This window comes from Vespula pensylvanica, chromosome 1, assembly GCF_014466175.1.
Source record: "Vespula pensylvanica isolate Volc-1 chromosome 1, ASM1446617v1, whole genome shotgun sequence".
Taxonomy (NCBI): domain Eukaryota; kingdom Metazoa; phylum Arthropoda; class Insecta; order Hymenoptera; family Vespidae; genus Vespula; species Vespula pensylvanica.
This window is the reverse complement of record NC_057685.1, coordinates 12,175,206-12,190,823: the sequence shown is the minus strand read 5'-3', so window position 1 is coordinate 12,190,823 and position 15,618 is coordinate 12,175,206. Positions and strand designations below refer to the sequence as shown.

At 30.8% G+C, this 15,618-nt stretch overlaps 1 protein-coding gene across 1 annotated transcript; it reads left to right on the top strand.

The window, feature by feature from the left end:
• The first annotated feature begins 1,225 nt into the window (after positions 1 to 1,225).
• Positions 1,226 to 12,933, top strand: LOC122629078 (guanylate cyclase 32E). The gene is made up of 22 exons (XM_043812098.1): positions 1,226 to 1,414; positions 1,857 to 2,054; positions 3,844 to 3,966; positions 4,040 to 4,238; positions 5,417 to 5,494; positions 5,780 to 6,033; positions 6,213 to 6,358; positions 7,060 to 7,198; positions 7,294 to 7,384; positions 8,802 to 9,007; positions 9,200 to 9,385; positions 9,490 to 9,594; positions 9,776 to 9,847; positions 9,956 to 10,121; positions 10,290 to 10,497; positions 10,602 to 10,736; positions 10,806 to 10,918; positions 10,976 to 11,127; positions 11,200 to 11,298; positions 11,389 to 11,533; positions 11,712 to 11,810; positions 11,884 to 12,933. The coding sequence occupies exons 1-22, from the start codon at positions 1,226 to 1,228 to the stop codon at positions 12,666 to 12,668; spliced, it is 3,888 nt and encodes a 1,295-aa protein (XP_043668033.1). The 3' UTR covers positions 12,669 to 12,933.
• Positions 12,934 to 15,618: the final 2,685 nt, after the last annotated feature.

The window sequence follows — 15,618 nt, the reverse complement described above, 5'->3', positions numbered from 1 at the left end:
TAAACGACTTAGTTTTTCATTAAATATCGTAAACAAATTTATGATAACGTAATCTTTTCCATTAGTTTAACTTTGATAACTAGTATAATAACCCTTAACACAAGATTTCTTTTCGAAGTTGTTAAAGAAAAGGAAAATAATGATTTTATTTTATTTTATTTTTTTTTTTTTGTTGAAAAACAAAAACAGTTGAGTTGTTTCATTTCACCGACTGCCAGCAGTAAAGAAGCCGAGAAAAAGGGAAGTAGTCGAGACACCACGGGAGATCGATGGCGTTTATTGCGACCACCTGTGGTTTATCGCTTTTATCCATTACCAACGTGATAAGTAGTCGTCACTTTCGCAAATATACCGTTCTTGGCAAGATTCTTTTGCAAATCATCGAACCGATATCCAGATCGTTCCGACCAATCGCCAATCATTGTCAAGATAACGATATGAATATAAATTTCATCGATAAACAAGATCTCCTATTTTCTCTTTCTCTCTTTTTTCTTCTTTTATTTTTCATATTTTTTACGTAATCGATCTTTTTTACGCAATGCAAAAAATCTCGAACACTTTGAATTAAATTCATACTACATATCATTTCGTTTTTTATATGATATTTCTAGTTTTTTTAAATTCATTTTTACGTCGGAAAAGTATCATATATACTAAATAAATATATCGTCACGATCGTTCGATATTTTTAAAGATAACATTTACTAACTTCTGACATCGTCGAATAGTATTTCCGTTTACACTTGAGAGAAACATGTCGAAGAAGAATAATTAATCAAGATTTTCTTCGATAAAGATATTTGCTTTCACGACAATTCATTTCTCAAATCAAAACTCTGTAAACCGACTTAACGTTCATCCTAAAGAAAATCAAATATTTCCTGGCAAACTTTTGGTGAGAAGAAATAAAAATGAAAAGCAAATAATCAAGTATATTTCTCAACGGATAGTAATAGAGATCGTTTCTATACATGTCCTTTTACAAAACTGAGTAAATTAATTCAATTGAATAATTAAACTAAATAATATACGATTTAATTAAAAAATTAAATAATAATAATAATAATAATACAAAATAATATAATCGATTTAATTAACAAATTTTGTATTATCACAAAACAGTTGATTTTTCTTAATAATTCTAAATCGTCTATTCTGTCTAAAATTATAAAAGAGAAAAACTAATAATATCGGTTGGAGTGTCTAGGTTCCGTGACTGGGCATGCTACTGGGAAACGTGGAGAGAGTGTGTCTCTTATTGACAGCGATCCACGTTTTGCTTGGCAAAGGTGTCGATGCGGAGACATTCACCCTTGGATACATCACCGGTTCGAAACGACGTCCAGGGGATGGAGAATACGAGCGTCCGGGTGTTCGGATATCCGGCGCCATCACTCTCGCTGTCGAAGAGGTAATTTCATTAAACGAGTTCTGTTGACGTTAATTTATCTTATGAACGAAACAAAGAAGAAAAAAATACATTTCGAAATATGGAACAGATAGTATTACTTTTATAACTTTACTATTTTTTTATTTACAAGAACTTATTTATTCCTTATTTACGTATATAATAAATACAAATATTAAAAGAATGTTTTCAATAAATATATTAATTTTTCTTCAAATAATAACGCATCTCCGTGAGTATATAATCGAAATTTATATAAAAGAACTTTATTTGTAACATTACTTTTCTACTAAACTTATTATCTTTAACTGATATTTAATTAATTTATTTCTTTACTACATTTATTATTATCAATTGAAATTTATTCTACAAAAGAATAAATTCATATTGCAAAGATATCATCTTACGTAAACAATATTTACATTGAATCGTTTGATTACGATAGGTGAATGCAGGAGAACTCGGCAGACAAGGTCATAAGCTCGATTTTTTGGTCGCCGAGACGTATGGCGACGAGGAAACCAGCATATTGATGACAGCTGATCTCTGGAAAAAGAATGTCAGTGCTTACATCGGTCCACAAGAGACTTGCATTCACGAAGGGAAAATGGCTGCTGCATTCAATCTTCCAATGATATCATACGTAAGAATGAAAATATTTTATCCTTGAAACATTCTTCTTCTGATCTTTGACTCTTCTTCAACAAATACTATCAAATATCGAAAATATCGAAAGAAACAAACAATATTTAAAGAAATTAATTTATGTTAAAATTGCTATTGTAATTAAAAAAGGTCATCGTGACTTTCTTCATATTTTTATATTTTTCAAAAAAGAATTTAAATAAATTTATCGAAGAAATTAATGTCATAGAAATTATGGTGTTACATATGACAATAATTCGATAATCAATAGATTAAAGATATCAAATTTAGAGATTTCTTTTAATCTAAGAATTCTCCGAAGAAAATTCTTTTAATATTAGAAATAATGATTGTTACGTCAATCTCGTTGCATTGGAAAGAGAATTTTCTGTCGGCGATAGAACAAAAATCGAAGGTTTTCTTCGAAACAATTGATCATTCTTACGCCAGCATCCGTTCAGGTTGTTCCACTTAAATCGAAAGAGAGAAACAGAGAGAGAAAGAGAGAGAGAGAGATAAAGAGAAAGAATGAAAGAGAGAAACAGAAAGAAACAGAGAGAATTACAAGCGATCGTACGGACGCTTCTCCGCGTTTTGCTCGTTCGATCGTTTTTCGCTCGACGTGATCCGATGTTGCAATGTGCGGTTTAAAGCTACCGTTTAAAGGAGAAGGGTAGAGAGAAAGAGAGACAAACACAGAGAGAAAGAGAGAGGGAGAGAGAGAGAGAGAGAGAGAGAGGGCCATCCAAGAGAAATAAATTATTCTCGTTCCTCGGAAGAATACGAATGCAAAGAGTCGACGTTACGACACATTTTATGCGATAAACTTCTCCTCGTCCTTTTGGTTGAATGATTTTACTTATCATGGAAAACATTTGAATCCTTATTAAGTCTAGATTTATTTTTGTTCGCTCGTTCACTGATAAAAAGGATGCTAATCATCCTAATTCTACTCATTAATATTTCGGAAACGATTTCACAATCAATTTCACAAAAATAAAAAACGTAAGTCGATTTTTCGAATTTTTTACGAACATCAATCGATTAATTAACAACTTTTTATATATTTTTTTATATTACTATAATCGTAAGTAACATTGTTAATATGAAAAATGTGATTATTGATATATTACGAATAAAAGATGAACCTCTTTATATTACAAAAAAATTAAATAATTACAGTAATTTATTTAATTATCTTCTCGGTGAATAAGAAAATATTCTATATAAGGAAACATCGAAAAAAATTACCAAGATTCTCAATGTTTCGAATAGAAACTCATAAAAAGAATAGAAATTCATAGTTCTCATTAAAATTTCACGAATGATTTAACTTCATTCAGTGATTTTGAGAAAAACTAATGGCAGTGCAATTAATTGTGAAAATTTTCTTCATACTCGTTCACGGAAGAATGAATCTTTTCTATATTTAATCCATGATTAATATGACGGGACACTCTTTTGACGTGTTCTTTTGGTTCCTACCCTTCATGATAAATTCGAAAATTTATTCGTGGTACGTTTTTGTATCTCGTTAAACAGCTGCAACCAATCGTTGCACGTTAACATCATCTATCTCTTCTTTCGTAATCTAGTAATAGACTCAACCTAGAATCCGAATATGAATCTTTAAAACTAATTTAGTTTGCATTGCTACAACATAGTCTTCTTTTTTTTTACATTTTCTTATTTGCAATATCTTTTTCCTATCTTTCGACAGATTAATTAATATCAATCATTTTTATCTTACAATTAGTAAATTACTTTTTAATTATATCTTTTTTCAGTTCTGCACGCATCACGAAACCTCTGATAAAAATAAATTTCCAACTTTCGCCAGAACTCGACCACCCGATACACAGATATCAAAATCCGTTGTTTCCGTTTTAAAAGCTTTCAATTGGACGAAGGTTAGTTCTTTTACGATATTATTATCGAGAAAATTCTTTTCCTTTTCCATAAATCTTATTTTATGGGTTACAGGTGACGTTTATGTATATGAACTCGTCATTGGTCGATTTTAGTAAAATGTCAACTATCGGAACGACGATCCTATCGTCTCTGGAAAATAATGGAATTACGGTCAATTTTCTTCGTTGCTGGAACGATCCTTATTATTTAATGCAAAATGTGAAGAATCCGTTTGATGAAATTGTCAAAGAAACTTATCGGGAGACTCGAAGTAAGTGAAACAAAATATATTTTAATATAATATATATACAAACGTAAATCTTATAATGTAATAATCTGTAATCATTCTCTATCTTTCTTTCTCACTTTCCTCGATTCTTTTTCTTTTATTTACTTATTTTAACAGTAATAACTCTATAATAACGATATAAAAAAATTACAAGTAATTTTAAGTACATTAAAAAGATAGATAGCAGTGCGCGGAAAATAACTTGTCAAAATAAAAAGATAATTTGGGAATAATTTTACAAATTATTTCAAAACATTTTAACTATATAAATCTTTAGCAATAAATTTCCAATTAGTCACATTATACACGGTAAACATGGTATATCTTATACATTAAGAAGAAAAAAAAAGTATGAAAAAAGAAAAATCTTGATCCTTTCAAGAATCGAACTATACTATTCGATCGATTTCTAATATCTTCTAATTTAAATAAAAGAGAAAGAAATTCACGAATATATTTGCGATTAACTTAGTTCAAGAGGAACAAGATCCTTTTTCGTTTCGTCATGATGCGTAAGCATTTTTTTAACGAAAAACGTTTTGTAACGTGTTCGACGTCGTTCGAATCGAAAGGATCGATGACGTCCCACATAACTCGTACAATACTTTCTCCTTACGACTTAATTATTTCGTTGGTCGTAAGCAAGAGGATGTCTTCATCGAAAATCCAATTATTTTCATTGGGTTGTCGTTCCCGTCGACAAAAATGACACGCATTTTCTTTTCCTATCGATTGAACAAGAACAAAGACCGGAGAACCCGCATCAAAATTCTTTGATTTATTCGACGAATAGAACAAGGCTTCTCACTCACGTGAAGAAAGGGGAATAACCCGCATCTCTATCTTATGTACGATATTTCGTGCAACCGAGTTTTCGTGATAAGAATAGATATAACTCTCGAGTATCGTTAGTCACACGTCTATTTATAATTTGATTTTATCGTTATTCCAAAAATAAACTGGCCACGTGTTTTCGAACATGATCGTTTTTACTCGAATGGTAGGAAATACGTAATTAATGTTGAACGAACGAAAAATAAACTTTACGGATACAAAATTTTGCGATTAGATATCTGCGAATACTTTATTATTCAAAGAACAATTGTAAATGTCATACGTACTAATTTTGATTTCTTCTTTTTTTTTCTCTTTTTTTACAGTTTACGTGATTCTAGGAAATCACGACGAGCACATGGGTCTCCTGATGGCACTCGACAAAAGGAAGCTCTTGGAAAAAGGTATAAATCCGCTGTAAGATATTCAGGTACATATGTATATCAAAGAATAGTTGGGACTATAGTTATTATAGGTCACATCATTAATAATCGCGATTATAATTCATAAGAATAATAATAACAATAATAATAATAATCATCATCACCATCATCATCATCATCGTCATCGTCATCGTCATCATCGTTATCATCATAATAATAATTCATTAATTAATTATATGCTCAATTTAATGAATGTAGGTTTGCTAGTTAAATACGAATCATCCTCTTATGGATTTCACGTTATAGGAGAATACTGGGTAGTTGGAATTAACTTCGATCAATACGATGAACAGAAGCCAGACAAATATCTTCGTGGATTATATCAAGATAGAATAAAGGATTATTCCATTCTTAAAGCTTATCGCAATTACTTCAGCATCGTTGCATCGGCGCCGATTGACTTCGACAATTTCACGAAACTAATCAATGATTATAGGCAGAAACCACCCTTCAACTTCACCAACCCATTGTTAATGTTAAGAGTTAATGGACTAGTTCAGGTGACTATTAGAGACAAATTTTCTTTCATTTTTCTTCATACTTGATCAAGTAAATAAAAAGAACATATATAAAAAAAATAAAAATATATATATATAATATTAATAGATTAAATAAGTTAAGTACATTATTTTTGTCTAACAAATCGAAAACGTAATTGTCATTCTCCGTTATAAGGCAGATAGTGCCGGAGACGGCTTACCTTTATGATGCCGTACATCTTTATGAAATGACACTATTGAGAGCATTAAAGGAAAATCGTGACCCACGAAACGGAAGAGAAATGGTAACTGCCCTACATGGAGTTCATTATCGCAGTGCTATGGGGTACGTCCATATCTATTTATATGTAGGTATATAATATAATATTATATATTACATACCAGCTGTTATTTATTAGAAAAGTACTTATAAACATTTGATTAGTATTGATAATAAAATATTAATAGGTAATATATCTGATCAAAATATTCGTATATATTGATCATTTATTTTACAAAATATTTACCATTAATTAATAAGAATACTGATCAAATAAATAGAATTGTTACATACTATACTACCTTGCAAAGTTTATTAGTAAGATGATTATGTCAAAAAACTATATAAAAAATGTTGAACACCTCGTCGTCATTGGTTTTTAAAAATAAGTTACATTTGATCCAATGAAATAGAATTTTTCTTCAATTTTAATATCAAATCTTAATATCAAGATCGTATCGCATTAGATTCTACTTCATCTTTATCATCTACTCCCACATTTCTTTATATTCGCCTCCTCCTTCTCTCCTGTTAATCATTTTTATCTTGAATATTATAGAAGCGAATATTCCCATTTTTAATAAGTAAACATTCGTGAGAAATTTTACATAAAGGCCTGAATAACTTTAATGATTCAGAGCAATTATTCGAAAGGTAAAAAACATTAATTCGAATCTCGATTCAAGAAGCTAACCAAGCATACCTAACTCTCTTCGCAAATCTTTTACAAAATATTACAAAATATTTTATATTTTATTATTTCACAGCTACATGGTATATATGGACGAGAATGGAGATGCCGAAGGTAATTACACGTTGATTGCTTTGGACAATCAAACTAACAAAGGCTATGGTCTTTATCCTATCGCATATTTCGTTGGTAAAGAAGAAGGATCAAATTTGCCTGTAAGTGTGCGAAAAATGAAAATCATTTTAATAAAAATTACATTCTTTTAAATATCTTATTCTTCTTTTTTTTTTTTTTTTTTTTTTTTTCTTAGAAGCTTCGATTAACACGAGAAATATCTTGGGTCGGTGATGGCCCACCTATCTCGGAACCGTATTGCGGATATCATGGCGAAAAATGCAAATGTGCGTACATGATATATGTATATATATGTACATTTTGTATATTTAATATTTTATATTTTATATAGGTAACATAAATTATATATATATATATATTGTAATAATTAACAGTTTGAAAATATGTGATAAAAGAAAAAAACAAAATATTCGAAGTACAATCGATGAGAAATATTTTGAAGAAAGAAAATTGTTAATTAGGTGAATGCATATATATTAAATGGTTCACTTGGTACTTTAATTTTTTACATTATATATATTTTAAGTTTTATTTCTATTGTTTCCATTTTCGTTGATTTCTTTCTTTCAAATTCGAATATTCCCAGATATTTGAAAAAATCGATTTTATACGAGTTTGTATTACATTACATTTGACATCACACACTTTATATTATACTTACATCATTTATATTTTCATTGATTTTTTCGTTCTAAAAGCAAACTATTTACAAGCATTCAAAAAGAATCGATATCACAGAAAAATTATTTAAAAAAAGACAAGAATAGAAATCACGTTCGAGATCGCATTTTCTCAAAATTTTACGATAATTTCAACCCTTTCTGTTTTTTGCATCGTGAAAATGCAAACGAAGCTTTATTTTCGTATTACCATTCTTTGGCTTTTGGTCGAACTTTTAAAATCATCCATGCGTATTACTCATGGCCGACAACGATGTAGCCAACAAATCGATCGTTCGAGAACGCGTCGTAAAGTTTAACGCCCGGCCCTAAAAATCTACATATGTAAATTGTACCATGACGAACGGCATTCGATCGAAGACAGAGAGGAAAGATAAGATCGATGTCGTCTCGTAAAAAAAAAACGTACATATTACGTGAGGGTTGTACAACGAATAATATCATTCAATAAATATTACTCTGAAAAATAGAAGAAAAAGAAAAGCAAAAAGAAATTTTTTATTTTTTATCAGTAAAGTCTATACTACATTTTATCACTAAAGTCTATATTACGTATGTAAATAATTCTGAACTGATTTGATTAAAAAGAGATGAAATGAGAGCACGATTATCTTATGTATATACGTAGTTCTAAATTATCAAGGTAAGAAATGAAATGAAACATAGAAAAAGTTTTAATAGAAAACCTTACAAGAATAGAAGACCCTTGAAAGGATAATTGGGATTGTCAAAAGTTAAGGGAGAAAGAAAAACGAAAGAAAAATAATTTTCATTTTGTACCTATAATTTCTATAGAAATATACGTGTATATATTTTTACAAGTAAATAATTTTAAATAGAAAAGAAATAAGAACATAATTAGCTTATCTAATCTAATATACTAAAGTTAAAAATCGATATAAAAATTAAAAAACTTAGAATAGATTCAATTATATGAATTTATATTACGATAATTACTGATTTAATCAAATCGTTCGAATTAATTTCCATTGAAATGTTACAGCTTACACGATCGAGATAATCGGTGGTATAGCAGGTGGCTTACTATTAATCATCATCGTAGTACTATTAGTTCCATATAGAAATTGGAAATACGAACAAGAGTTGGACTCGTTGCTTTGGAAGGTAAACTACAAGGATATTCAGATCAAAGAGGCAAAGGATGAAAATGGAGCATCCAACGAGATCTCAGTCAAATGCAATTCTAAGGTAAGCTCGATCATCTTCGAACAGTACACTACCTTTTCGCGCTCAATGATAAAAAGAACGAAAAAGAAAGAGAGAAACAGAGAATTCAAAAAGGATTTTCTTCGAATTTTCCTGTTGGATTTCCATGCTTGATAAGATCACACGTTTCCGAAATCGAGTCGATTTACTTTTTATACTTTTTCGATTTTTCAGACGTCGACGACGCAACCGATAGTGAGAACGAGTCAAGTATCTTTAAGCTCGAATCCTGACGCTGATTTTCGCTATTCCATGATTTATACACAAATCGGTGTTTACAAAGGAAGAATTTTTGCCATTAAAAAAATAAGAAAGAAATCGATCGAGATTACACGAGAGATGAAGAAGGAATTGAAAATAGTAATTGAATTGATTGATCCCAATTTTTCTATTCTTATTATTTTCCTTGAAATATTTCAATGGTGTTTAATATAGAGTGTACTAAATCGATTTATATTTTATAGATGCGAGATTTGAGACACGATAATTTAAATGCCTTTATCGGTGCTTGCACCGATCCTCCAAATATATGTATCGTCGTTGACTATTGTGCACGTGGCAGCTTGAAGGTAAAATTATTTTAAAGATTTTTATTAAATTTGAAAATGATTAAAACTATTTATTATTAAAACTATTATTAACAATTATTTGGAATATTATTCATTACATATTTAAAAATCTTGTCAATCTGTAATTAAATAAATCTATAAATTTGTAAAAATCTTTAATCGAACGATGATATTTTTTCAGGATATTTTAGAAAACGAGGATATAAAGCTTGATAACATGTTCATGGCGTCGCTGGTCGGTGACATTATAAGGGTACATTTTCATCAATTTTTATTCACAATGTAAAAAAGAAAAGAAAAGAAAAAAAAATAGAATAGTCGTTTCCGCTCGTCGTCTAAAATATTCCTTCCCGTGTTTCAGGGTATGATTTATCTTCATGAGTCTGTCATAAAATATCACGGATCGCTCAGCACGTCAAACTGCCTCGTGGATTCTCGTTGGGTCGTAAAGCTGTCGGATTTTGGGCTTCGCGAATTTAAACGAGACGCCGAATGTGAGCCAAGTGACGTTATGAAAAAATATCACGGTACTTTCTGAGACTGATTTCAAATTCCATGCAAATGCAATTTTGTGTTCAACTTGTCGGCGAGTTTTCTTTTTCCTTTTTTTTTTTGGTTTTTATTTTTTTTTCCTTATTATTATTATACAATTTTCGAACGATAAACGTAAATCGAAACGTTTTCTTGTTATATAGGATTGTTATATCGAGCACCAGAATTATTACGTTCGACTGGTCTCGATGAACCATCAGCGAGAGATTTTCAAAGAGGAGACGTATATTCCTTTGCTATAGTTCTTTACGAGCTTCAAGGTCGCCACGGTCCTTTCGGTATAACTCAATCATCTGCTCCTGAAATTTTGAAGAAAATAATAACGAGAGATACAACAAATCCTCCATACAGGTAGAACTTTAAAGTCGTCACGAGTCGAGTCTTCATTATTTCTGATAGTTGAAATGCTCAAGCAATTCTGTTTTTACCTGTTAGCTTGTCTTTTCCCATCTCAGACCACCGTTGGAACAGCTAGAGAACACTTTTGATTTTGTACGTGACTGTTTGTTGGAATGCTGGGCTGAAGATCCAGAAAATCGACCGGATTTTAAGATAATAAGGAACAAATTAAGACCTTTACGAAAGGGCATGTGAGTTCATTAAAAATTTTTCTTATTTAGAATCAAACCGAATATTACATTATATGGTTTGTATTACAGGAAACCAAATATATTTGACAACATGATGGCAATGATGGAAAAATATGCAAATAATCTCGAAGCTCTCGTGGACGAACGAACTGATCAATTGACAGAAGAAAAAAAGAAAACAGGTTTAACTCTTAGAAGACTTCAATGAAAATCAGATTTTATTTTAATCCAAATTTTAGATGCATTGTTGTACGAGATGCTTCCAAGATACGTGGCCGAACAATTAAAACGTGGAAACAAAGTGGAAGCTGAGAGTTTCGATTGTGTCACGATCTACTTCAGTGATATCGTTGGATTTACTTCTATGTCAGCCGAAAGTACACCCTTACAGGTGAATTCATCTTCGTCGTTTCATCAATTGTATCATTATAAATAATTTTACGGAGTAATACGATATATTTAGGTGGTGGACTTTTTAAACGACCTATATACGTGTTTTGATTCAACGATAGAAAATTACGACGTCTACAAAGTCGAAACTATCGGCGATGCTTACATGGTTGTAAGTGCAAATGAAATTATTTAAATTATGGATAAATTAATATTAATATTTTTATTGAAAATAATTCTTCAATAATTTATTCGTTTCTAGGTAAGTGGATTGCCGATAAGAAACGGCATTCAACATTCTGCAGAAATCGCCAGTATGTCTTTGTGTCTCTTAGATGCTATCAAACAATTCACGATACGTCATAGACCTTTGGATAAATTGCAACTTCGAATAGGAATTCACTCGGGTAAACAATTTAAAAAGAAAAAAAAAAAAAGAAAGAAAAAAAGAAAATCAATTAACATTTCGACAGTTTATATCTCTGATAATGTTAAATGATAGATAATTGTAATAATAAATGAGTATCGAATAAAATAATAGTTGATAAGAGTAATAAAATAACAGGATAGATATTTAATTTGTAGGTCCTGTTTGTGCTGGAGTCGTTGGTTTAAAAATGCCACGATATTGTCTTTTTGGTGACACTGTAAACACAGCCAGTCGTATGGAATCAACGGGATCACGTAAGAATAATTTTTACTATCGATGAGACACGATGATAAGTAATGAAAATTAATATTTTATTAATATTTTCAGCTCTAAAAATCCATTGTAGTAGCGAGACGAAAAAGTTGTTGGACGAGCTAGGTGGATTTAGTCTAATTGAACGCGGTGTAGTTTCCATGAAAGGTAAAGGTGATCGATTGACCTACTGGCTGATAGGTGAGGATCCAGTGTCTCGAGAAGAACGTAGGAAAGAAAGAACGAATCGTAGAAATGCAATGAATGGTAAACGTACGAATACAATCGATCCACTTGTACCACGAAGTTCATTAAAAAACAAATCTCTCGTGAGATCTACATTCATGAGATGTTCAAGCGAGTCACCGAAACGTTTACGTTTCGCTAGCTCCGATCAGCTGGATCAAAAATGTACCAGAACGAGCAACCAGTTGGAATCGATCGTCGACAGTAGTCCTTGCAAACCAAAATCATCATCTTCGTCTTTAATGAAGGCCGCTTGTATAGAAAATTGGAGATCGAGTAGCAATTCTTGTCCATGTGTAGAGAAACTTTGTGAAAGTCAATCGGATCTTTTGCAACATCCACTTGATCCAAGTAAAAAGAAACTAAACGATCTTCAACTAGATAACAGTCTCCTTTTCGACAATGATTCCTATCTGTTAAGAGCTGGCATGAAAAATCTTCGATTTGGTACACCAGCGATACTTCAAGTTACTTGTAGATCTGCACCTAGCAGTCCTAGACATAGTTCTATTATCTTGAACGCACAAAAAAGAGCGACTCAATCGACTGAAGAGATCGATGGATGGGATGTGAATGCTCCATTAATTTGTCACGCTGGTAATAGGATCGATTGAACATTTTTTTCTTTTTTCTTTTCTTTTTCTTTTTTTTTTCGAGTTTTAGATTTTTATTTACTGTGACATTTTTTTATACGTAATTTGAAGTTCCGACTTTATAAGATATAGAAACGAAAGATGAATGATTTCTGTGACAGCTGAAATCATTTAACTAGTTTCATTTATTTCTCATACAGTAAATGTCGCTTTGAAATTTTTTTTAAAGGAACTAGGGAAATTTGAAATTTAAAAAGTTAACTCGCGTTTGATTGTTCATAACAAAGCCGCAAATGAATTTCTTTTTAGGATATTGATTATAATATTATAAAATAAGAAAATCCATCGTGAATCATTTCGGCTTGTAATATTGGAGTTCCAACTTAATTATTAATTCGATTATTAATTGTTAACCTAACATAAAACTATGTAAAATCCGATTTTACCACGCTTCCAATCGAAGGGATGATGGTTTAAAAAATCCCAAAGATATTTATTTTCCTTAGGCATCTCTTTATTAATTATACTTGGAAAATTGAAAACCGAAATAAAATTTATGACGTTGACGTTAAAATAGCGAAAAATTTATAAAAATTCGAGTTATTTGTTATCATAAAATCGTATCAACATATTTTTTCAATTTGATTTCAGATATAATTAATTCGTCATAACATTTTACAATTCCTATATAAATTTCAAGTTTATATCTCAAGTTTATATCATGGTAAAATCAGAAAAAAGAAAGTAGTGTCAAGAAATTCGTGTTTAAAATTTCAATAGAATATTTGTGTTATAATATATTATGTTGATCATACACTTGCGCGATTCAAAAAATTTTTTGTCGTTAAATCTACTTGCTGCATGAATTTCACTATTTCGTCGTATAATTAACGAGTAAAAAAACTTGGTAGATCTATTAAACCGCGAAGAACCTTATAAGATCTACCCAATCAAAACCTTATGTCCATTCGGCTGGTAACGTTATATTACATTTTACAAATTTTTGAATGAAGGATATTTTTAAAGATTCATTATCGAAATATGCAAATAACCGAACATCGATTTTCAAATCTCCCTAATCTCCTTAAAATTTAATTCGTAATGAAGGATGTACCAAAGCATATGTTGCACGTACAAAGAGAGAGAGAGAGAGAGAGAGAGAGAGAGAAAGAGAGAGAGAGAAAGCAAGAGAGAGCGAGAGAGAGCGAGAGAGATACTTAGAAGAGATCCTTTTATATTATTTTTAAATAGAAAGAGAAGAAATAGTATTCTTCGCGTCGTGTATACCTCGCGAGTTTAGCATACACATATACATTTATATATTTATGATTAATCACGAAGGCTCGTGCTTTTTATCCTTTATAAGTCTAGTCAATTTTATTTTTACACGCATCGCGCAATTTTGGACAAGGTATATAATTAGATACGTTAATAAATGTAGTCAAAGAGAATTTTTCAGAAATCGGAGCATGAGACAACGAAAATTTTCCAAAGACTATTGCAACACTGCCATTAACGCCATTTAAAGACAAGTATTATCAATAACTATCATCTTAATTATGACTCTCGATTGTCAGGCAACTAGTACTTAGATGTATTATAATATAATAAAGAAATATTAATTAAACGAACATTGCAAAAAAATATGAATGGTTCCATTTTCTATTTTTTTAAAGGTGCAGGAAATACACTTTTTATGTGATTTAAAATAAAATTATATGTTACATAGATACCTATAAATTAAATAAAAATTATTTAAGCCAATCTCCGTGAAAAGAAGAAATTTATGACCATGATGCAGAATCGTTATTTCTTCATAAAGAGTAATACGTGACGAATCGAAAGTGATAACGCACTGTTTAATTATTATTATTATTATTATTGAGGAAATTAATTAAATACGAGAGCATCAACATGAACCATAAGACGAAGAGCAACAAGACGATTGTGCGTATTGCGTTTCCACTTTTTCTATTTGACTTTTATCTTACACGCACGACTGCTTACGAGTCTCGCACAGTTGTACGTTCGAAGAAAAGTGGACAAAGTCGACAGTTGTGGCGATCAAACGCACGCAAACGAATAGCTTTAAATCGTAGTTTAAATATTTTTTCGTTAATATCGATCGATTCGAGCGAATTTTTAAATAAAATTAAATACCAGGAACGAACACAAAGATGATATTGTAAGAGCATTGCTAACATCGGTGTATATCTGGTTGTCATTTTTTAGGAATTATGTGTTGCACATTTTCATAGTAGATCAAAATAACATCGGTAAGTTGATCAATTTATTTAAACATAAACTAAATAATCGATATAAAAAATTATCGATATTATTGATTAATATCTTAATTATTAAACGCGCGTAAATCAGAATAATTTTTATGTAAACATAAATTAAAGAGTCGGTAATTTTAGAGTTAATAATAGTAGAAAATCTAAATGATCGATATTATTAATTAATATTTTAATTGAACAAAAAAAGCAAATAAAAATATATACCATCACAATTTTTCGTTTAGGTTATCACTAAACACTTTCCTTTTAATTAATTAATAATCAAGCATAGGACGGTATGAAGCGTATCGATAGACAAATAGCTTTGCGTTTATTTTCTAGCAAATACTTTACAATTTCCTTATCATCGGTTACACGCGAAGATAGAAAAAGGACGAAAATCGACTAAAATATTTCTCTGGCATTGCCACAAGACATTATACGCTCATTCCGCTATCGCATAATCGCGAAGTACAACAGGCAACTCTGGATAGTGCGAACGACTCGTGTAAATATAAAAGCCGACTGTTGAATTTATTGCACGAATTATTATGCGCAATTACACGCAAAGTCGCCAAGTCCGCGGACGGACCGCGGAATTTGAAAGCGTGCCGGTGCGAGATACGAGTTATACTGAGAGAAAGAGAAAAAGAAAAAGAAAGACAGAGAGAGAGAGAGAGAAAAGGAAAGAG